The sequence below is a fragment of the Trichogramma pretiosum genome, unplaced genomic scaffold, assembly GCF_000599845.2.
Source record: "Trichogramma pretiosum strain Unisexual culture from Peru unplaced genomic scaffold, Tpre_2.0 scaffold68, whole genome shotgun sequence".
Taxonomy (NCBI): domain Eukaryota; kingdom Metazoa; phylum Arthropoda; class Insecta; order Hymenoptera; family Trichogrammatidae; genus Trichogramma; species Trichogramma pretiosum.
Genome location: NW_019641616.1, coordinates 701,801 through 718,153, shown reverse-complemented (window position 1 = coordinate 718,153; position 16,353 = coordinate 701,801). Strand labels below are relative to the sequence as shown.

Sequence of the window (16,353 nt, the reverse complement as noted above, 5' to 3'; positions counted from 1 at the left end):
ATTTTAAGAGCTCGTATAATATACGCGTACGTACGTGGGCAACGGTTCGAACCCAATTGCCCGGCTATATGTATATGCGATCGCTCTTATGTGCAAGTGTGTGTGTGCGTGAAACAGAACGAGCAGTCAACTTGTTTAGCCGTCCCCGTTTTGAAGTCGAGAGTTCTTGCTCCAAATTTTGCAGCGCCTTTATATGACTCGCACACGCTCGTGTACCCATACACACAGATAACGATTCGAAATTATATCACACACCGAGATCCAAATTCGAGCCAGTGAGTAATCGGACGTCGATTATTTTTGGGTTCTCGATCCCGAGCTGCGAGCAGCGCGCAGTAAGCTAACACAATGGCGACTTGGTTTTTCACTCCGCTATACTTGCGTGCATCCCTCGGTAAAATCGATTCTCCTTCGTCACCAGGCGTAACCCTAACCCTCTTATATACACAGAAGGATAAAAAAACAGCCTTGGCTCGGTTCTCGGTTTCTTTTTTATCGCCTATGGGTTAAATGACACGAATAGTTTTACGGAATGAGCCGATTTTCGAGCGATAATATAGGTCTGCCAGCCGCAGCTGTACAGCCTTCAATCGTCGAACTCGTGTTTACCGAGAATTATTGAAAGCTCGAAAAAGTGCCGAGAGAGCCGAATTATATAGGTAGGCCGTAAAGCAGCGTAGTGTCGAAACATCGCAAGCGCACAATGCAAAGTGCAAGAAAACGCAAACATATTACACACTGCACACGCGTCATATACATCGCACACTTCGACATTGCAGAGCGCGCGCGCGGCAATGCACAGCACGCCTCGGTCTACAAAGGTCGAGAGCTTTTTGTGAATAATTTCGCGTTAGCCTCCAATCGCGCGCTCGTTCTAGATAACGTTTGGGGTCACGCGTTAACCTACGACGCTCTCGGCAGCTGCCGCACACCCATGATGCGCGCACGCCACAATGCAGTATGGGTGCAGTATCGAATGGATGCGCCATCGCCTGCACCGCCTCGCTCGTCTTTGCCTCAAGGAAATGTCAAGATTTTTTTTCTCCTTCTCGAGCAATGAACGAATCGAGAGCGAGATCGTCGCTCGGTTTATAATCGATGTCGAAGCTGTATAGCCTATAGCCGCGACGAGGCATACACACACACAGATCGGAGTAGAGGACAAGGTTCTCTAATCGATGCAGACGCGCGCGCACTCGTACACTCGCGTCATCGCATCGGCGACTTTGAATTTTCCTCGAACTCGACATGAATCTCGTCGCTGGCTAGGCTATACAGCCGCGGCGATTCCCTCGCGTAACCGAATGTGCAGCTTCTAAAAGTGCCCCGCGCGTGCCTTACCGCAGTCTCGTATGTATGCAGCTTTCGTGTATGCATTATATACACATGCGAGCTGCACGGAGAGGTCTGCAGCGAGGCAAGTGCCGCTGTACACACGCCGCCGCCGTATCGAAGCTTTGACCTCAGCCCAATTTGAGTTTTCAAAGCAGTGGCAGCGCGTCGTGGTCGCGTCGTGCGCTTGACGTCGTGCAGACTTTCGCGCTCGCGACGCACGCGCATATGCACATTTTCGTATCGCCTCGTTGCAGCAGCAGCAGGCCACGTGGCCTCGCTCTACTACCTTCCCAGCGTGTGTGCATACACACGCTCGCTAGCTCACACGAGTTTGCCATTGTAATTTTCAAATACACGACTCGACTTGATTGACGGAACGGCTCGAGTCGTTCGAGCTCCATTGTGACTCTTGGCGCTTATCAATCGTCTTCAACCACGTTGCCTTACTTTTTTCCACATAGCAGTACTTTAACAGACGATATAAACTGCGAAATGTGTCGCGCGGATTTTCGGCCCGCTGAGCGAGTATACACATCTGCAATTCTCTTACGCGCGCGGCCATCGGAGAAAGTAGAACGAGGTAGAAGAGGAGGCGCGCGCGGGCGAGTGTATACGAGAGGTCTGCCGTACGCATAGCCCTGGTGAAAACGAGGAAGTTGGAGTGAAAACGCTTCTTGCATTGGGGGCCCCTTCGTACACATATACGCGCTAAAGAAACTCCGCGGTGATTTCGTATGGCCCAGAGCTGCGTAATTGTTGGTCAACATACGAGAGCGTATAGCATTGGGGCCGCCTTTCGAAATAATGCAAAAGCTGCCCTGGGCTCGTCTCGTTCGCGCTGAAAATGAAATTTTTTCGCCGACACGCTTATAGAGATCGATACGCGCGCAATAGTTCTCATCTGATAATGCAGACAGACAGCCCAACGCGATGGGACTGCATTCGCGATGCACTCGCAAAAGTAGGCGAATAGCTCGAGCTGCAACGAGAGCTCCGACGTGTATGCGCGAGATGATAATCTATGTGGGACAATAGAAACGATGTGGAAAAAATAGAAAATCGTGTCTCAATGCTTTGCCGCCGAGGTGTTTGTGTATTTGTGTGTGTGCGCGCAGTTCGCGCGTGGGGCTCGTCTGCATTTAGACCTCATTTGAATATTGATTAATCGCTCTCAATACACAAGTCGTACAAAGTAAAACTTGATTTTACACGCTGCGCACCGATTAGCGGCTCTGCTGCTGCTGCCCCATTGTGTTGCACAGTTTGCTCGACGCGAGCTCGACGGCAAAAATCCATCGACTTTTCATGCGTAATCGAACGAAATGCGTAAATGCGGCTCGAGAGGGAGAGACGAGTGAGAATGTAGTTCGCGATACTTTCAACTTTCATAATGTGTCCTCGTCCGCTATAGATCGCGCGTACAAAACACACCGGCACAGCTATACACGTATATATACGCATGTATATTATTTATCCGCGTGCCCGTGCGCGCATAAAATCATTTCTCCCGATTTCATTTGTTCAAGATGCCATGAGAGAAACTATCAACATTTTCATCTTTCCCCGGTGCAGTGCAGCACAGGCTTCTGCGTGCTGAAAATTTTTCGTTTGTTTCGCATTATATCCACGTACCCTTTTTATTATATGGCGAGTGAGAAAGTTTCTCAGTTTTCAGAACAATTTCACTCGCATTTTCTCTAGCTTTTCTCGCGCGCGCGCGCGGCCTTTCTTATGTATGAGCATATAGCGAGAGGCGAGACTGTGTACCAACGAATGTGCGCGCGACGTTTTAATAATACAAAATTTTGACACATAAATCGACCGTTGGATCAAAGAGAGCTCGCTAGAAGACTTTGAAAATTTCGCAAAAAAACCAAGAGAGACTAGACGAAGAGCATGAACAATGTTGCGCGAGTTTAAAAATAATCAAGCCCGCTTCGTTGAGAGAGCTGGCTCTAGACCAGCAGCAGCAACACATAAGCTAGTCCGGAAGTAATATAGGACGTGTGCGCGTATACATATGACCGATTCCCCGTGAAATCGAGTGGACAAGAAACAATTTTTTCTACTGTCACGAAAAACTTGTTGCTTTTGAGGTCATACACATCTCCAAATTTTAAATAGAATTTTTGGATACGCAGCCTATTTTCAGAACCCCGAAGTTTGCATTTTTTCTAAGTTCATAATTATTGCTCATATTAAAAAAAGATCCTGCTCAGTCCTGAGCAAAACATTTTTATCGAGGTTTTTTACAGGAAATTTTCCAAAAAAATTTACTGGAAGGGTTTGAATACTTTTGGAGATGGCTACTATTCAGTGGAAAATAAAAGTCAAACTTCAATCGAGTTGAGTCTCTGCTTCCTTTACAACATTACTTACACATCTTTTAAATATAGTATATTCGTCGATATATTAGTGTTTGACCATTCGATTTCCGAGAGAATCAGTCATATACAAGCGTTATGACTGTCCTCGTTCGAACGCGAATACGGGATTGAAATCTTGTAATGTAGCTACATCGGAGCCGTGAAAACGCCTCTAGACTTTTCGAACGTATCCAATTTGTTTCGCTCATTCGGGCCTCATGTGTTTAATTATCGCTCGGCGATAAGAGCCCAGTAGCGCATGTGTCAAAGTCATAAAAAAAAACAGTTTTTTTTTCTATGCGTGTGTACCTATGCTCTCGTTGTGAATGCTCGCGTGTAATCTGTGTGTGTGTTACACACACTGTGAGTATTATACGTTCGCGCAAATGGCGAGGCGAAAAGAAGCTGCCGACCTCGCTTATGCTCCAGTTAAATTCTAAGCTCTGTGCTCGCAAAAGCGTTTCTCTTAATTGCTTCGAAAAATTAAAAGTCACGAATGAAATTTAAGCTAGACTCGCGGGGCTCTTGTATATGGCGGGGCCGCGAGCTTTATCGTAGCTGCGCCGCGAGCCCGGCAATGATAAAGAGACTTTCCTACGGCCGTTTTTATCCGTGCGCATAAGCATAGCGGCAGAGACGGCAAGGGCCGCAGGTCCGATGAACCTGATGTGGGGGGCTATTGCACTCTCTCGCGCCATATATATACTTACAAACACACACACACAAATACACACTTGGCTTGGCGAGTATAATACAAGAGCACGTGAGCTGCATCGCGTGTAGCTCCCTTGCAGCATGTACTCCGCGCAACCCTCTCATTTCCTCTTCGTTTATTTCTTCTGGGTACGTGCGATATGTGTGAGTATGTGTGTGTGTGTGCGAGCTCGCGTTGCCGCCGCTCCCGATGCTACTGCTGTTATTGTTGTTGTTGTTGTTGTTGCTGCTGCTGCTGCTGCTGCTTCTTTTTTTATAATAGCCAGGCTCGCGCGTTCGATACGAGCCACTGATTTTATACGTGCATATTTACTCGGAGTGTATTCTCCCAGCTAATAACGATTAAAAATGTTTATTTATGTATTTGTACGATATGAACGATAATGGCATTAAAGATAAGGACAATAATAAGCAGAATACAATAAACATAAAAGTAAATGCTAAGAAATAATAATGAGTAATATTTTTGTTTTTTACTGTGATTGCAGGCTTCCGGTGAGCGACTGTGCGCCACAAACGTCGCGGGTCAGCTCGAATTTACATTCGAATAGTAGTAGTATGGCGGTGAGTCGTGTACCAAGCCCACCACCGCCCGAAGTCAATACTCCAGTTGCAGAGAACTGGTGTTACACACAGGTAAGCCTTAAACACCCTCAAAGAGCTGCGCAAATGTGACACAATGTAACACGGAGAAAACTCGTAAAAATTTGCCGCTATGATAGTCTCTTTCTCTCACACTCTCGGCATGATTATTCATCTTTCTCTTATTCGTTGTCGTCGTTCATGCCGTCGCGCGTAGTAGTAGTAGTAGTCGTCGTTGTCGTCGGCAGTCGACATCGGGTTTATTTTTGCGCTGGTTCTGCCGAGTGCAACGACCTGCGACTAGATATCTCGTTCTCTTCCCCAATGCACACTCGGCACTCACATAACACACACTCACATGCAGATACTCACGCGGCGCATTATTTAAATATGTATTCTTCCTCGTCGCGATTTATACATAGCCCCGCGTTCGTTCGTCTATCGCATAAGGACAGAATATTTTTCCCAAGCCCGCGCGGCAGTTTTCTGCTGAAAAAAAAGGTAATTGCTCAAGCGACGCACGTGTTACGCCTGCGTGGAAATTCGCTATGTATCACGATTTTATCTCGCATTATATACGCTTATTGGCTAGTGACTACATATACGTATGTGTGTGTGTGTGTGTGTGTGTGCGTTCGTCTCATGCGCATTATATATATATGGGAATGAAAGTATGCGTGGAGCGTACGTAGTGTCCGAGTTGGTGGCAACTGGCGATGCAGTATTTTATTCGCGCGCGGGCACACACGCACATGCATAGTTTGGAATTCAGAGCGCTCGCTCGCACACACACATACACACAGGCTCGGAGTCGCGCGCGCACACGCGTGTATGCATATAAATGCAGATATATACGGAAGAGTCGATGAACTTTTGGCCTCGCTTGGTGTCTAGGAGCCCCGACCAGCGAGAGAAGTATATATACTCGCTCACGGCGCATTATATGCAGAAGCGCCGCTGCAGTTCGGCCTGCGTGCGGCACAGCTTTTCAATCTTTATCACATTATCGATCCTCCTGATGATGATTTCGCTCGGGCTGCTGCTGCTGCTGCTGCTGCTGCTCAAGGAACTACGAAGTTTAATGAAAAGAATCACGGAAGACATTTCGTGTGCACGCACAAGTATTTACTCGTGTGTTGTGCTGTGTAAATGATAATGATGATAATGATGATGATTCAAGGCCACTCGATGCCGCGAGTTGAATGACTCTCTCTTTCGCGGCAGTAGGAGAATGTGTGCGAGAGAGAGAGAGAGAGAGAGTCGAGCTCGCAGCGCAGAGGGAGCAGCCACCTGTGACTATTTAAAAATATGTATACTTATATGTAGCTACGCACATGCAAGCGTTGCAAGCACCAACGATTCTCATGTCCTCTAAGCCATTTCTTTATCGCGGCAGCTATATCTCCCTTAAAATCAACAAAATCATTCGACTAAAAATCTATCGGGTGATACGTACTCGTTATAGACAGACGAGTACCCCGCCTATGACAGCTGCGACATCGACGCTGCCGAGGGGTTCGTTGACCCTACGAAACTCGCTGAGTCTTTCCTGTGCTCTTTTCATGTACACACGTACTAATATGTGATATATGTCGAAAAAAAAGTAACAATGTGCTGCGCAACGATGTGCTGTTGTTCTTTATGCACTTTAGATTGTTGCGCGCGCGCGTCCGCATTGGCTCGCGTTTCATTATTATGCGAGGAAGATTTTTCCTGCTTAATAAATTGATATTTATCGTATGCACTGTATACGATCGCCGCGATGAACTTGAATGAAAAAAAAAACATCGTGACTTTTTTCAACAATAAATCTCGACGGTTTATAAGTTTTAAAATAACAATTTGTAAGCAGATGAATAAGTATACAATCGTGAGCGGGAAGGGCGAGAGCGAAAAAAATTTTGGCTCCAAGCAAAACTGCAAGGTCGTAACGAGTCGCATGACGTCAGTTTTATACATCCAAGAGAGGAAAGAGCATTGACTCCTGGGGAGGCTCGACCTCGTATTCTTATGCTTCTCCCTCTCTTCTTGCCGTGCCGAGCGATTTTCCTCCTTCTTTTACAATATACTTACCAGTACTCTCTTCTCTCCCTCTCTCTCTTCTTACTCTCTTTTTCTCTTGATTTGTGTACGCGTGTACGTATAAAACTTGGAGCCATGAAAAGCACTTCGTCAGCGTAATTTTGCATTTAAAAAATTTTTCATTTTTTTTTGTTATTGCAAATGTTCCTCGTTGGCTTCCGCATGAATCAGGCAACGTTACATGATGTAAAAACGACCATTAGTAAAGAAAAAAAAAATGATGAATAACAAGCGAATTCGTTTCGACCCTGAATCGAGTCGCGCACGTGTCAACTTTACACTACTTCCAGGGCCACGGATTACTTCTTCCCCTCTCACTATAGATATAATCTTTGCCTTCACCAGTGGTTAGATGTGTGTAGTACATGTACGAGCAAACTGAATACTCATTATTTTTCTTATTTCATCTTAATGAGATATCTTTACCGTTAGATTCTCAAAGTCCAATGAGTTTTTTTCAAAGTCTAATGTCCTTTTATCCGTAATTTGATAATAGAGTGCGCATACGCTCAAACGAATGCTGTACGAAACAAGACATGAAATGGTTTCTTTTTCTGCTTGCAGGTGAAAGTGGTCAAATTCAGCTATATGTGGACGATAAACAATTTCAGTTTTTGTCGAGAAGAGATGGGCGAGGTTTTAAAATCTTCAACATTCTCGGCAGGAGCCAACGACAAACTCAAATGGTAAGTCAAATGCACTTCCGCGAGCGCGTTAATTGGTTTTTGAATTATCGAGCGTATTACACAAGCTCAAGGATACAAAAATGATAAAATGATAATTTGTCACGCGATATGTCGCGTTACGTAAACCAAACGAGGAATCGAAACGAGCCAAGAATGCCACTAACGTTTTCTTTATTGTTCCATAGGTGTTTACGCGTTAATCCAAAGGGTTTAGACGAAGAGAGCAAAGATTATCTGTCGCTGTACCTACTGTTAGTGTCGTGTAACAAATCAGAGGTCAGAGCGAAATTCAAATTTTCTATTCTTAATGCCAAAAGGGAAGAGACCAAAGCTATGGGTAAGTTTTGTAATTGTGCATAATCTTGCGAGCTCGTGCACGGGAAAACAAAATATTAACTAGTTTTTGTCTCTTTTTGCAGAAAGTCAACGTGCTTACAGGTTCGTTCAAGGCAAAGATTGGGGGTTCAAAAAATTCATCCGGCGAGATTTCCTACTCGACGAAGCAAATGGTTTGCTACCCGATGATAAACTCACGATATTCTGCGAGGTACTTATCCTTGTATGTTACAAAAACGCCACTGTTAAAGAGACTTTTTCTTTAGTCTTTTTAGTGGCCATCGACGCGTTTGACATTTTCTCATTCTTTTTTTTTGCTGCTATTATTTCCGTAGGTGAGCGTAGTAGCCGATAGCGTCAATATTTCCGGTCAAAGCAACACGACGCAATTCAAAGTGCCAGAATGTAAATTACCTGACGATCTTGGCCAATTGTTCGAAAGTCAAAAGTTTAGCGACGTCACGCTCACGGTCTGCGGCAAGGAATTTCAAGCACACAAAGCCATATTGGCCGGTAAGTTTTCAATTTTCGCCAACGACTCGAGAGCCGAGCGATTGTTTTAAAGCCTTCAAGCTGATGAGAAAATGTTTTCTTATTCTTGCAGCGCGGAGTCCTGTGTTCTCCGCTATGTTCGAGCACGAAATGGAGGAAAGAAAACAGAATCGCGCGGACATCTCGGACGTGGAGCAGGACGTCTTTCGGGAGATGCTGCGCTTCATCTATACGGGCAAAGCGACGAACCTAGAAAAAATGGCGGACGATCTGCTCGCGGCAGCTGACAAATACGCGCTGGATAGGCTCAAAGTCATGTGCGAGGAGGCATTGTGCTCGAGTCTAGCAATCGACAACGCTGCCGAGATCCTCATCTTGGCCGACCTACACAGCGCCGATCAGCTAAAAGCGCAAGCGATCGACTTCATTAATACGTACGTAAAATGAATCGTTTACTTTTTGTTCAGCCGTTCAGACGGCACCTTCGTATCGAACTTGAATCTCATACGATGGCTCGATTTTTGCAGGCACGCGACGGATGTGATGGAGACGGCAGGATTCAAGTCGATGATCGGCTCGCATCCAAATCTCATAGCTGAGGCTTTTCGGGCTCTCGCGACGCAACAGATGCCGCCACTCGGTCCACCCAGGAAGCGAGTTAAACAAAGCTGAAAGCAATCATCGCTGATCCAGCAGGCAGTCGGCGGCGGCGGTCCAGCTAGCACGAACTCGACGACGAGTACGACTCACGCTAGCGCGACTGTCGCGACGAATTCACCGCTGCCTACACATCCGCCTTCGTCGTCTTGAGACTTTTGTGTATAGTGAAACAATTGACGAGCGTAGTAATTTATTCATTTTTCATTAACGAAAAAAGAATGAACATAGTTTCTGTGCGTGTGTCAAATAATCTCGATGGTCTAAATCGTATTCTGTGTTAATCGCGTGAATCATATGATATTTATTGTTCGCTCTCTCCCTCTCTTCTTCTCTGTCTTTACCTTTAACTCTGCATTTCTCTGTTTGTATGCATCTGTGATTGTCCATCTGCTTTATCGCCAGTGTGCTCTCTATACGTTTTTTCGCGTGAAAACAAAAACATGTACAATTTGGACGTCGATGAATACTTTTCTTAGTAATTGATGGGAGAAAATGTGGATAAAGAGTTAAAGGAAAGTTGAGAGCTGAGAGTTGTTGTGTCGTGAACGAAAGGCTGATGACTTTGATAGTCTACCGAGTTTGACATTCTACCGAGTAAAAACGTATGAGAAAGGTAGTTATGTCGAGTTCACCGATGATCATCATCTTTGGTGTAGAATTGGTCTTCTTATCCTCATTTTCCTGTTGGCCTCTATGCGACACTTCGGACGATGCACCTACTCACACTAAGAACTCTATTGTTATATTTACGTTGACAACACCAATCGTGAAAGTGTGAACGATGAGGAGTACGTTTTGAAATTATTAGAGGACCAAGAGTGATAGAGAGTTCGCCTAAGAAAATAAACTGTTTTACGATAAATGATAATGATGCTGATATGTTAAGGCGTCAGCTAAAGACGATTATAAACGTTTTGTTCCTTTGTCAGTGGATCAAAATGCGAAAATTCACATTGCGAATGATAGAAAATAAAGCTAAACAAGAAACTCCCGTACAAATAAACGATTGTGAACGACAAAAATTATAAGATAAATTGTGAAAGCAAAATGATTATTTCGATGTCGATTTATCATTTTACGTAAGACCCCACGAATCTGGGTCATTATTTAATGTAATCCTTCTCGTCTGGAAGGCTGTAGAATTCTTCGTTTATTATTATAATTACGATTACGATTATTACGATACATAAACCAGATAGTAATTTTTAATTGTAAATCATCGAACTCTTCCAATAATGGAGTAAATGATTTTAGTTAGTGTTTTGTATGATCTCTATCTCTCAATATGTATGATTATTATTACTATTAATGCTATGCGCAATCCTGGGCCCCGTAATTTTGTATATTTTTTGCCTGCAGATGAATTGTCCTAACTCAAAAATTATAACTGATTTTTATTTTTATTATTCAATTTTTTTTTCGTTCAAACCTCTAATTATTGATCAACAAGACGAACATTTTGGAAATTATTGTTTCTACTTTTAAAATTAAATTCGAAGGTTGTCCATAATCAAAAATGGAGCACTATATGTTGATTCGTGACAATATAGTCAAATAAAATCTTTTTTTTCCAGCTAAGTTGTTGAGAAAACATATTATCTGGAACTCGATTGAAGATTAAATGTATATAAAACCAATTGTTTATTAAAAATGTCACATACAATTAAAATTAATGGACTTGTGTTAATACTTGAATGTAAACCTGGCATTACAGTGACTAGCAACGCAGAAAAGAATTTTTATAGTACACCTTAGTCATTTAAAGTAAGATCTATAAATGGTTTTCATGTAATAACTGTTGAAAATTGAATTATGGGCAACCCAAGGCGATAATACATCGTCACTGTTTTAGTACTGTATTGGCTTCCTAAAACTTCAATTTAATTTATCTAAGGTCTTACGATTCAATATCTCCCCCATTATATTACACTAATGACGACGATAATGATTAAATATTAATGCCATACATGTTCTGTGATAAGTCCATTGTAACAATTGCAACTGTATCTTTACTCCTGCTCTTGAAACTTAACGCCACATCCCGATTTAGTCGATGATCCTGGCAGCCAGTGAAAATATATTTAAGTACGAATAATCTGTCGGACGGCCCCATCGAATAGAGAGAACTGTTATTACGTCTCTGATGTACATATGGTATAAATATATAAATATAAAATATAAATAAATATATATAATATATTTCGCTTCAGCACAACTTGCAAATGATTGAAAAATAATGTCGAATTTTTGCGTAGAATGTAATGATTGAATATCGTTTTTTGATCGTACGTTCCTTTTATAATTTTTTTTTCTTAAACAGACCAATGTTTTAAAAAAAAACAGCGCAACGTGATAACTGAACATTTTTAGCTTTAGCGATCGCTATGTGTGTGACTAAGAATTTTGTAAATTAAAATTGACTCTCGTGTAAAAGCGTCCATGTGTGTATACTAATGTTTCGTTGGACCTTTGGTCTAACAAACAACGGAAAAAAAAATATTACAAAGCTATATAACATAGAGGAACGTGCGTAGATAAATCAACTTTTTTCATTTGTATATTGTATAGTTTGGGACTGTCCGACACAACAAAATGAAGTTTGTAATAATCAACGATTTTCGTAAATGGTAATATTACTTGAATGGAAGCTATTTGTTTAGCGACATCGATCTGCAGCAAGATTATATGAGGGTATGACTGGATAATTTGATAAAATTAAGTACAAGTAAGACAAATGTTACCTCATCATGGAAATCAGTACTATGGATTGCCGATATTTTTTTGTGTCCAATGCAGTTTCATAAGTTTTGTTGCATTTATTTTACGAACGTTTTGTTATGAACGTTGTAACGGCAGTCCTCAGTGCAAAAAGCACTGCTCATCAGTACCAGTTCATACATTCATTTTTCCATTATTTTAAGTCATTGCACCACATCAAATAAAATTACATTTTCATTATAAAACAAGTAATCTTCATTTTACCTTATTCTATCCCATCAACTTATGTTCCAATGACATTTAATTATTTTAATTTTCAAGAATAAAAGAAATAGTTTGCTCGAAACCCAGAAGCACTATTTATACAAAATTTTTAGTTATAATCAAAACATTCATTTTGCTCAATTTTTGTACTTCTATAATAAAATTAAAAGCAGAATGTAATATCAAGTTGTAAATAAAAAGGGGTTATTTTATTTTCATTGACTTAGAACATCAATTTGATGATCTCTGTGCTTAAATATTTAATTTTACAAGTGGTCTAATTAAATTAAATGTTCTTATTAAACTATCTTAGTTTATAAAACTAAGTTGCGTTGTAATCAAGTACAGTAAAACATTTAAAACATTTTATTTCTAGATACAACTATTTTTGAGCAAAATTTCCTTAGAAAATTCAACTAGTGAGAGTAATTAGAGCTTCAACAACATTTCCTTTGTGTTCTCTTAGAGTTTGTTCAGCTACTGCTCGGTTAATCTCTATTTCTTTCATCTAAAAAAAAGTTAATTATGATGTAAATAATCAAAACAAGTTGAAGGACAATAACAAATAAGAAATTTTACTTACAATGAGATCAACATCTTCTTTTTTGATTGAGACTTTGAGAAGTTCTTTTTCTTTAGCTTTTTTTTCTGCGACTTCCTTGTTACGCTTGTCACCAATAATGCTCATAGCCTGCACATGATAATGAGTTATTTAATTTTTCATTCTGCATAAAATTAGTAAAATAAAAATTTGTATAAAATGATTAAAAAGAATTGTACACAATTGATTTTTTTTCAATGAATAACTAATTTAATAAATGTGAAAAAAATACTAATAGAGGTTAGAAAGTGCAGATCAGATGCAAGAGCACAGTTTCATGATTGATCATACTTGTAATTCAATCAAGTAGTCAAATAATTTGAAGCTTTATGAAAGCTTTTTATAAAAGTAAATAATACAAATAAATTAACTTTCGGAGAGTAAATAAAAAAACATGTACTCACATCCGAGAAACCAGCGGAATTTGCAATTTCGGTTTCTTCGGCATAGTCAGTGACTTTTTCAAGATCAGCTGCTCCACTGTCATATTTGGCAGTTCGCTTTTGGGCTTTTTCCTGCTGAACATCTTCGCAATCTCCGTTAATATCTTCGTCAGCCATGGTGTTTGGATAATTTTTCTCTGAAATTTGCTTCAAATTGTATTAGTTGCAGACAGCCTAAAACGATGGGCAACGAGACCGAAGATCAGACAGCAGCGCGCCGCAGACGGCAGAGCCGCAGTGGAGGGAGAACCGCTCGTTCGATTCGACTCTTGCACGCGATAAGTCGACGCTCGTGAAATGCAGCGGCTATTCATGGGATTTGAATTTGAAACTTGATGCGACGGAAAAATTTTGACTAGCATCGGTAAGAAATGAGAGCTGCATCTATTGCAAAACTGAAAATAATCTGTAGGACAGCGTTGGATATCGTTTTTGGGGAAATTTAATGAGAATCGATCGCTTATTATTGAAGCAGCACAAGCGGCCGTTTGATTTGAAACTCGCTTGGCTCCAAATTTGTTTATGTTTACATACTATCCTACTGTGTGACATTGGGCCAGTCACTGTTCATTCATTCATTCGGATCATTTGAAAAGTCTGACAGTACGTACTCGAGAGTTTATTTATCAAAGAGTCATAATTTCAAACTGTCGCATTATGACTGAATTGACTGGAGAACGGAGTTTGAGCCCTTTTTTAGCTCTGTACTATTCTCGAGTGTTTCCTTACGACGATTTCTGTGGATGGCTCACTTACAACAGACGTAAGTTAATATCGGTCACATTTTACTTTACAGTCATGATCAATGGCAGATCGCGATCTGTTCAACGATTTATGTTGCAGATGTGTCGTTCCCAAATAGGGAATTCGTGTTCGACTGCGGGATCGAGGGAACTCACGAACACCTGAGTTTCTCCGATGCTGTAGCACTGAAAAATAAACTCAGAAGACTTCGTCCGGATAAAATCGAAGTGGGAGCCGTGTTCTCTGCACCGTAACGTACCCTTTGCATGGAGTCCATCTTTTGATTTTCATGCTTTTTTTTAAACTAAACATTTTGTTCGTTATACAGACCGAGACATATCGGCAATCTTCCCGTGGAGAAAGAATTCGTCGTTGACATTGATTTGGCCAATTATAATCACGTGAGACATTGCTGCGCTGGCAATAATGAAAGGGAGGTGTGTCACGACTGTTACGAACTGTTGACTCTTGGAATGAGAATTATAGATAGAAGTTTGAGAAGTAATTGCATTTTTTTCACTTAATTTGCACTGGTAATCGTTATTCGAATAATTGAAATTTATCTTGCTCAGTTGAACATGGGTTCAATCACATACTGTGGGTTTACCATACCAGGCACATGTATGCTTGGGTCTGTGACAAAAAAGCTCGCTACTTGCCCAACAGTTACAGACGGGAGTTGATCAACAAATTGCAACATGCTCACTTTTTCAAGAGTGTGAAGGCGAAAGGGCGAAGCTTTAACTCAGGACTGCTCAGTGAAAGCATCCAGTGAGATTTTCATGGACATTTTTTTTTAACGACGAGCAATTGAAATAAGCTCGATATGCGTTGATCGTAATATTTTATCGTTTTTTTAGGAGGGCTCTATCATATATTCGGCCTCGATTTCAACAAATTTTAATGCAACAAAATTTATTTGAAGACACTCCAGACAAGATGTCTCACCTAATGTGCATTATGCCCAACCTTACTGTGGGTGGAGAAGTCCATTCTCTTATTCGTAGTCTCGAAGGTCGAGATAGCTGCCAAAAGTTTACGGAACTCACCAAAATGATAAGGTCGAAAGTCGAGATGGTGAGTAATCTAGTGAAAGCCTAACAATTTCCTCCGCAAGCGAGATAAGAGAAACAAGATGAAAAAATTTTAATTTCAGGGAATTCCGGAATGGGTTAATCATTCCAAACTTATGGATGAAATTTTGATTTGGTACGCTTACCCGAGGATGAACCAAAACGCCAGCATCAGCATGTGCCTGCCGCTGATCGCTCCGTTTACCACGAAATCCAAAACCGGTGAGATAGCCATTCCCATAGACATTGACTGGGCTGAAGACATGAATCCCGTGAATGCGCCTACCATCGAACGGGTAATGGAAGAAGTAGAACTTGCCATCAGGAATGGCCACGAGGTCGAAGACAATACGTGTCTCAAACCATTCCTGAGAATCTTTCGAGAATTTCTTACAAATTTATTCAACTCGAATGACCAACGAGAAGATTTACCAAATAACATCAACTACCAAGAACCAAACGTCGACCCACCAAGCAACAACCAACCAAAAAGCACCGACATGCGAGCATGCCACCAACAATAATAACTAAGCAGTGAACGGCAACCAAGAAGCATAGTCTTTTACGGCATTTTTAAACCAGACTCGAGTCTTTTTTAATGACTCGATTGACTTTTAAAATTCGTCTCGTTTTTTCATCTAAACTTAGATTTAAATAGATTTAGATTATTTAATTTGTAAGATTTTTGCAAAGATTAGAATCTCATTTTCTTTTCGACAATTTTTAAAATTTTTTTCATCTAATATATTATAAACGTTCGAACTGTTTAATCTTTCAAGATTTTTGCAATTCTACAACATCTACAAAAAAGCCAAACGAAATGCATACTTTTGAATCAAGTATGCCGCACATAATGTAACGCAATGTAAATATCATCACAAGTTGTCAGCGTCGACCGAACTAAAAAAAGCACACGTGAACTATAACAGAAGTCAATAAACCTATTTAAAAATACACATGGATGTAATTTTGCAATTAGGTTATTAAAGAACATGTGCTTAAGGTTCGAAATATGTAAAAAAAAACGTTGTCCTCTCTTATGATTAATCGTCCAATAAATGTAAAATTAAATCAAGTGCCAAAATGTTTTTTTTATGGATTATTCCATCTTTTGGTCATTGACTTAATAAAATTTTTGGCTAAAAAATTGCAATTATGTTTTAAAATTTTCACATAATGTTGATTAATAGATATTTTTTAATATTAAAAAATAATTTAATCTAAAACGTGAAATATGTAAAAAAGACTAGAATCTTT

General features: G+C 40.8%; 3 protein-coding genes across 5 annotated transcripts in view; 2 read left to right on the top strand and 1 right to left on the bottom strand.

The window, feature by feature from the left end:
* Positions 1-10,922, top strand: part of LOC106651621 (protein roadkill) — a 62,455-nt gene extending 51,533 nt beyond the window's left edge. For all 3 annotated transcript variants that reach the window (XM_014370216.2, XM_014370214.2, XM_014370215.2), the window contains 7 exons: positions 4,904-5,051; positions 7,644-7,765; positions 7,951-8,102; positions 8,185-8,312; positions 8,437-8,614; positions 8,706-9,027; positions 9,121-10,922. In XM_014370216.2, coding sequence (XP_014225702.1) covers positions 4,974-5,051; positions 7,644-7,765; positions 7,951-8,102; positions 8,185-8,312; positions 8,437-8,614; positions 8,706-9,027; positions 9,121-9,265 — 1,125 coding nt within the window. In that variant the 5' untranslated portion in view covers positions 4,904-4,973 and the 3' untranslated portion in view covers positions 9,266-10,922. The remainder of the gene's footprint in view (positions 1-4,903; positions 5,052-7,643; positions 7,766-7,950; positions 8,103-8,184; positions 8,313-8,436; positions 8,615-8,705; positions 9,028-9,120) is intronic.
* A 1,490-nt stretch (positions 10,923-12,412) lies between these two features.
* LOC106651673 (huntingtin-interacting protein K) lies at positions 12,413-13,739 on the bottom strand. The gene is made up of 3 exons (XM_014370299.2): positions 13,241-13,739; positions 12,819-12,926; positions 12,413-12,743 (listed from the first exon to the last, which is right to left on the bottom strand). The coding sequence occupies exons 1-3, from the start codon at positions 13,394-13,396 to the stop codon at positions 12,648-12,650; spliced, it is 360 nt and encodes a 119-aa protein (XP_014225785.1). The 5' UTR covers positions 13,397-13,739; the 3' UTR covers positions 12,413-12,647.
* Positions 13,740-13,836: 97 nt separating this feature from the next.
* On the top strand, positions 13,837-16,173 carry LOC106651671 (DNA primase small subunit-like). Its single transcript, XM_014370297.1, has 6 exons — positions 13,837-14,042; positions 14,123-14,273; positions 14,352-14,524; positions 14,596-14,794; positions 14,884-15,100; positions 15,180-16,173. The coding sequence occupies exons 1-6, from the start codon at positions 13,937-13,939 to the stop codon at positions 15,618-15,620; spliced, it is 1,287 nt and encodes a 428-aa protein (XP_014225783.1). The 5' UTR covers positions 13,837-13,936; the 3' UTR covers positions 15,621-16,173.
* Positions 16,174-16,353: the final 180 nt, after the last annotated feature.

Excerpts from the sequence above, each read along its gene's own strand:
- LOC106651673 (XM_014370299.2), bottom strand. The coding sequence starts at position 13,396 with ATGGCTGACGAAGATATTAACGGAGATTGCGAAGATGTTCAGCAGGAA. Across the intron at positions 12,927-13,240 it reads ATTCCGCTGGTTTCTCGGAT|GCTATGAGCATTATTGGTGA; the intron begins GTGAGTACATGT and ends TATCATGTGCAG. Across the intron at positions 12,744-12,818 it reads AAGAAGATGTTGATCTCATT|ATGAAAGAAATAGAGATTAA; the intron begins GTAAGTAAAATT and ends ACTTTTTTTTAG.
- LOC106651671 (XM_014370297.1), top strand. The coding sequence starts at position 13,937 with ATGACTGAATTGACTGGAGAACGGAGTTTGAGCCCTTTTTTAGCTCTG. Across the intron at positions 14,043-14,122 it reads ATGGCTCACTTACAACAGAC|ATGTGTCGTTCCCAAATAGG; the intron begins GTAAGTTAATAT and ends TTTATGTTGCAG. Across the intron at positions 14,525-14,595 it reads TATAGATAGAAGTTTGAGAA|TTGAACATGGGTTCAATCAC; the intron begins GTAATTGCATTT and ends TATCTTGCTCAG.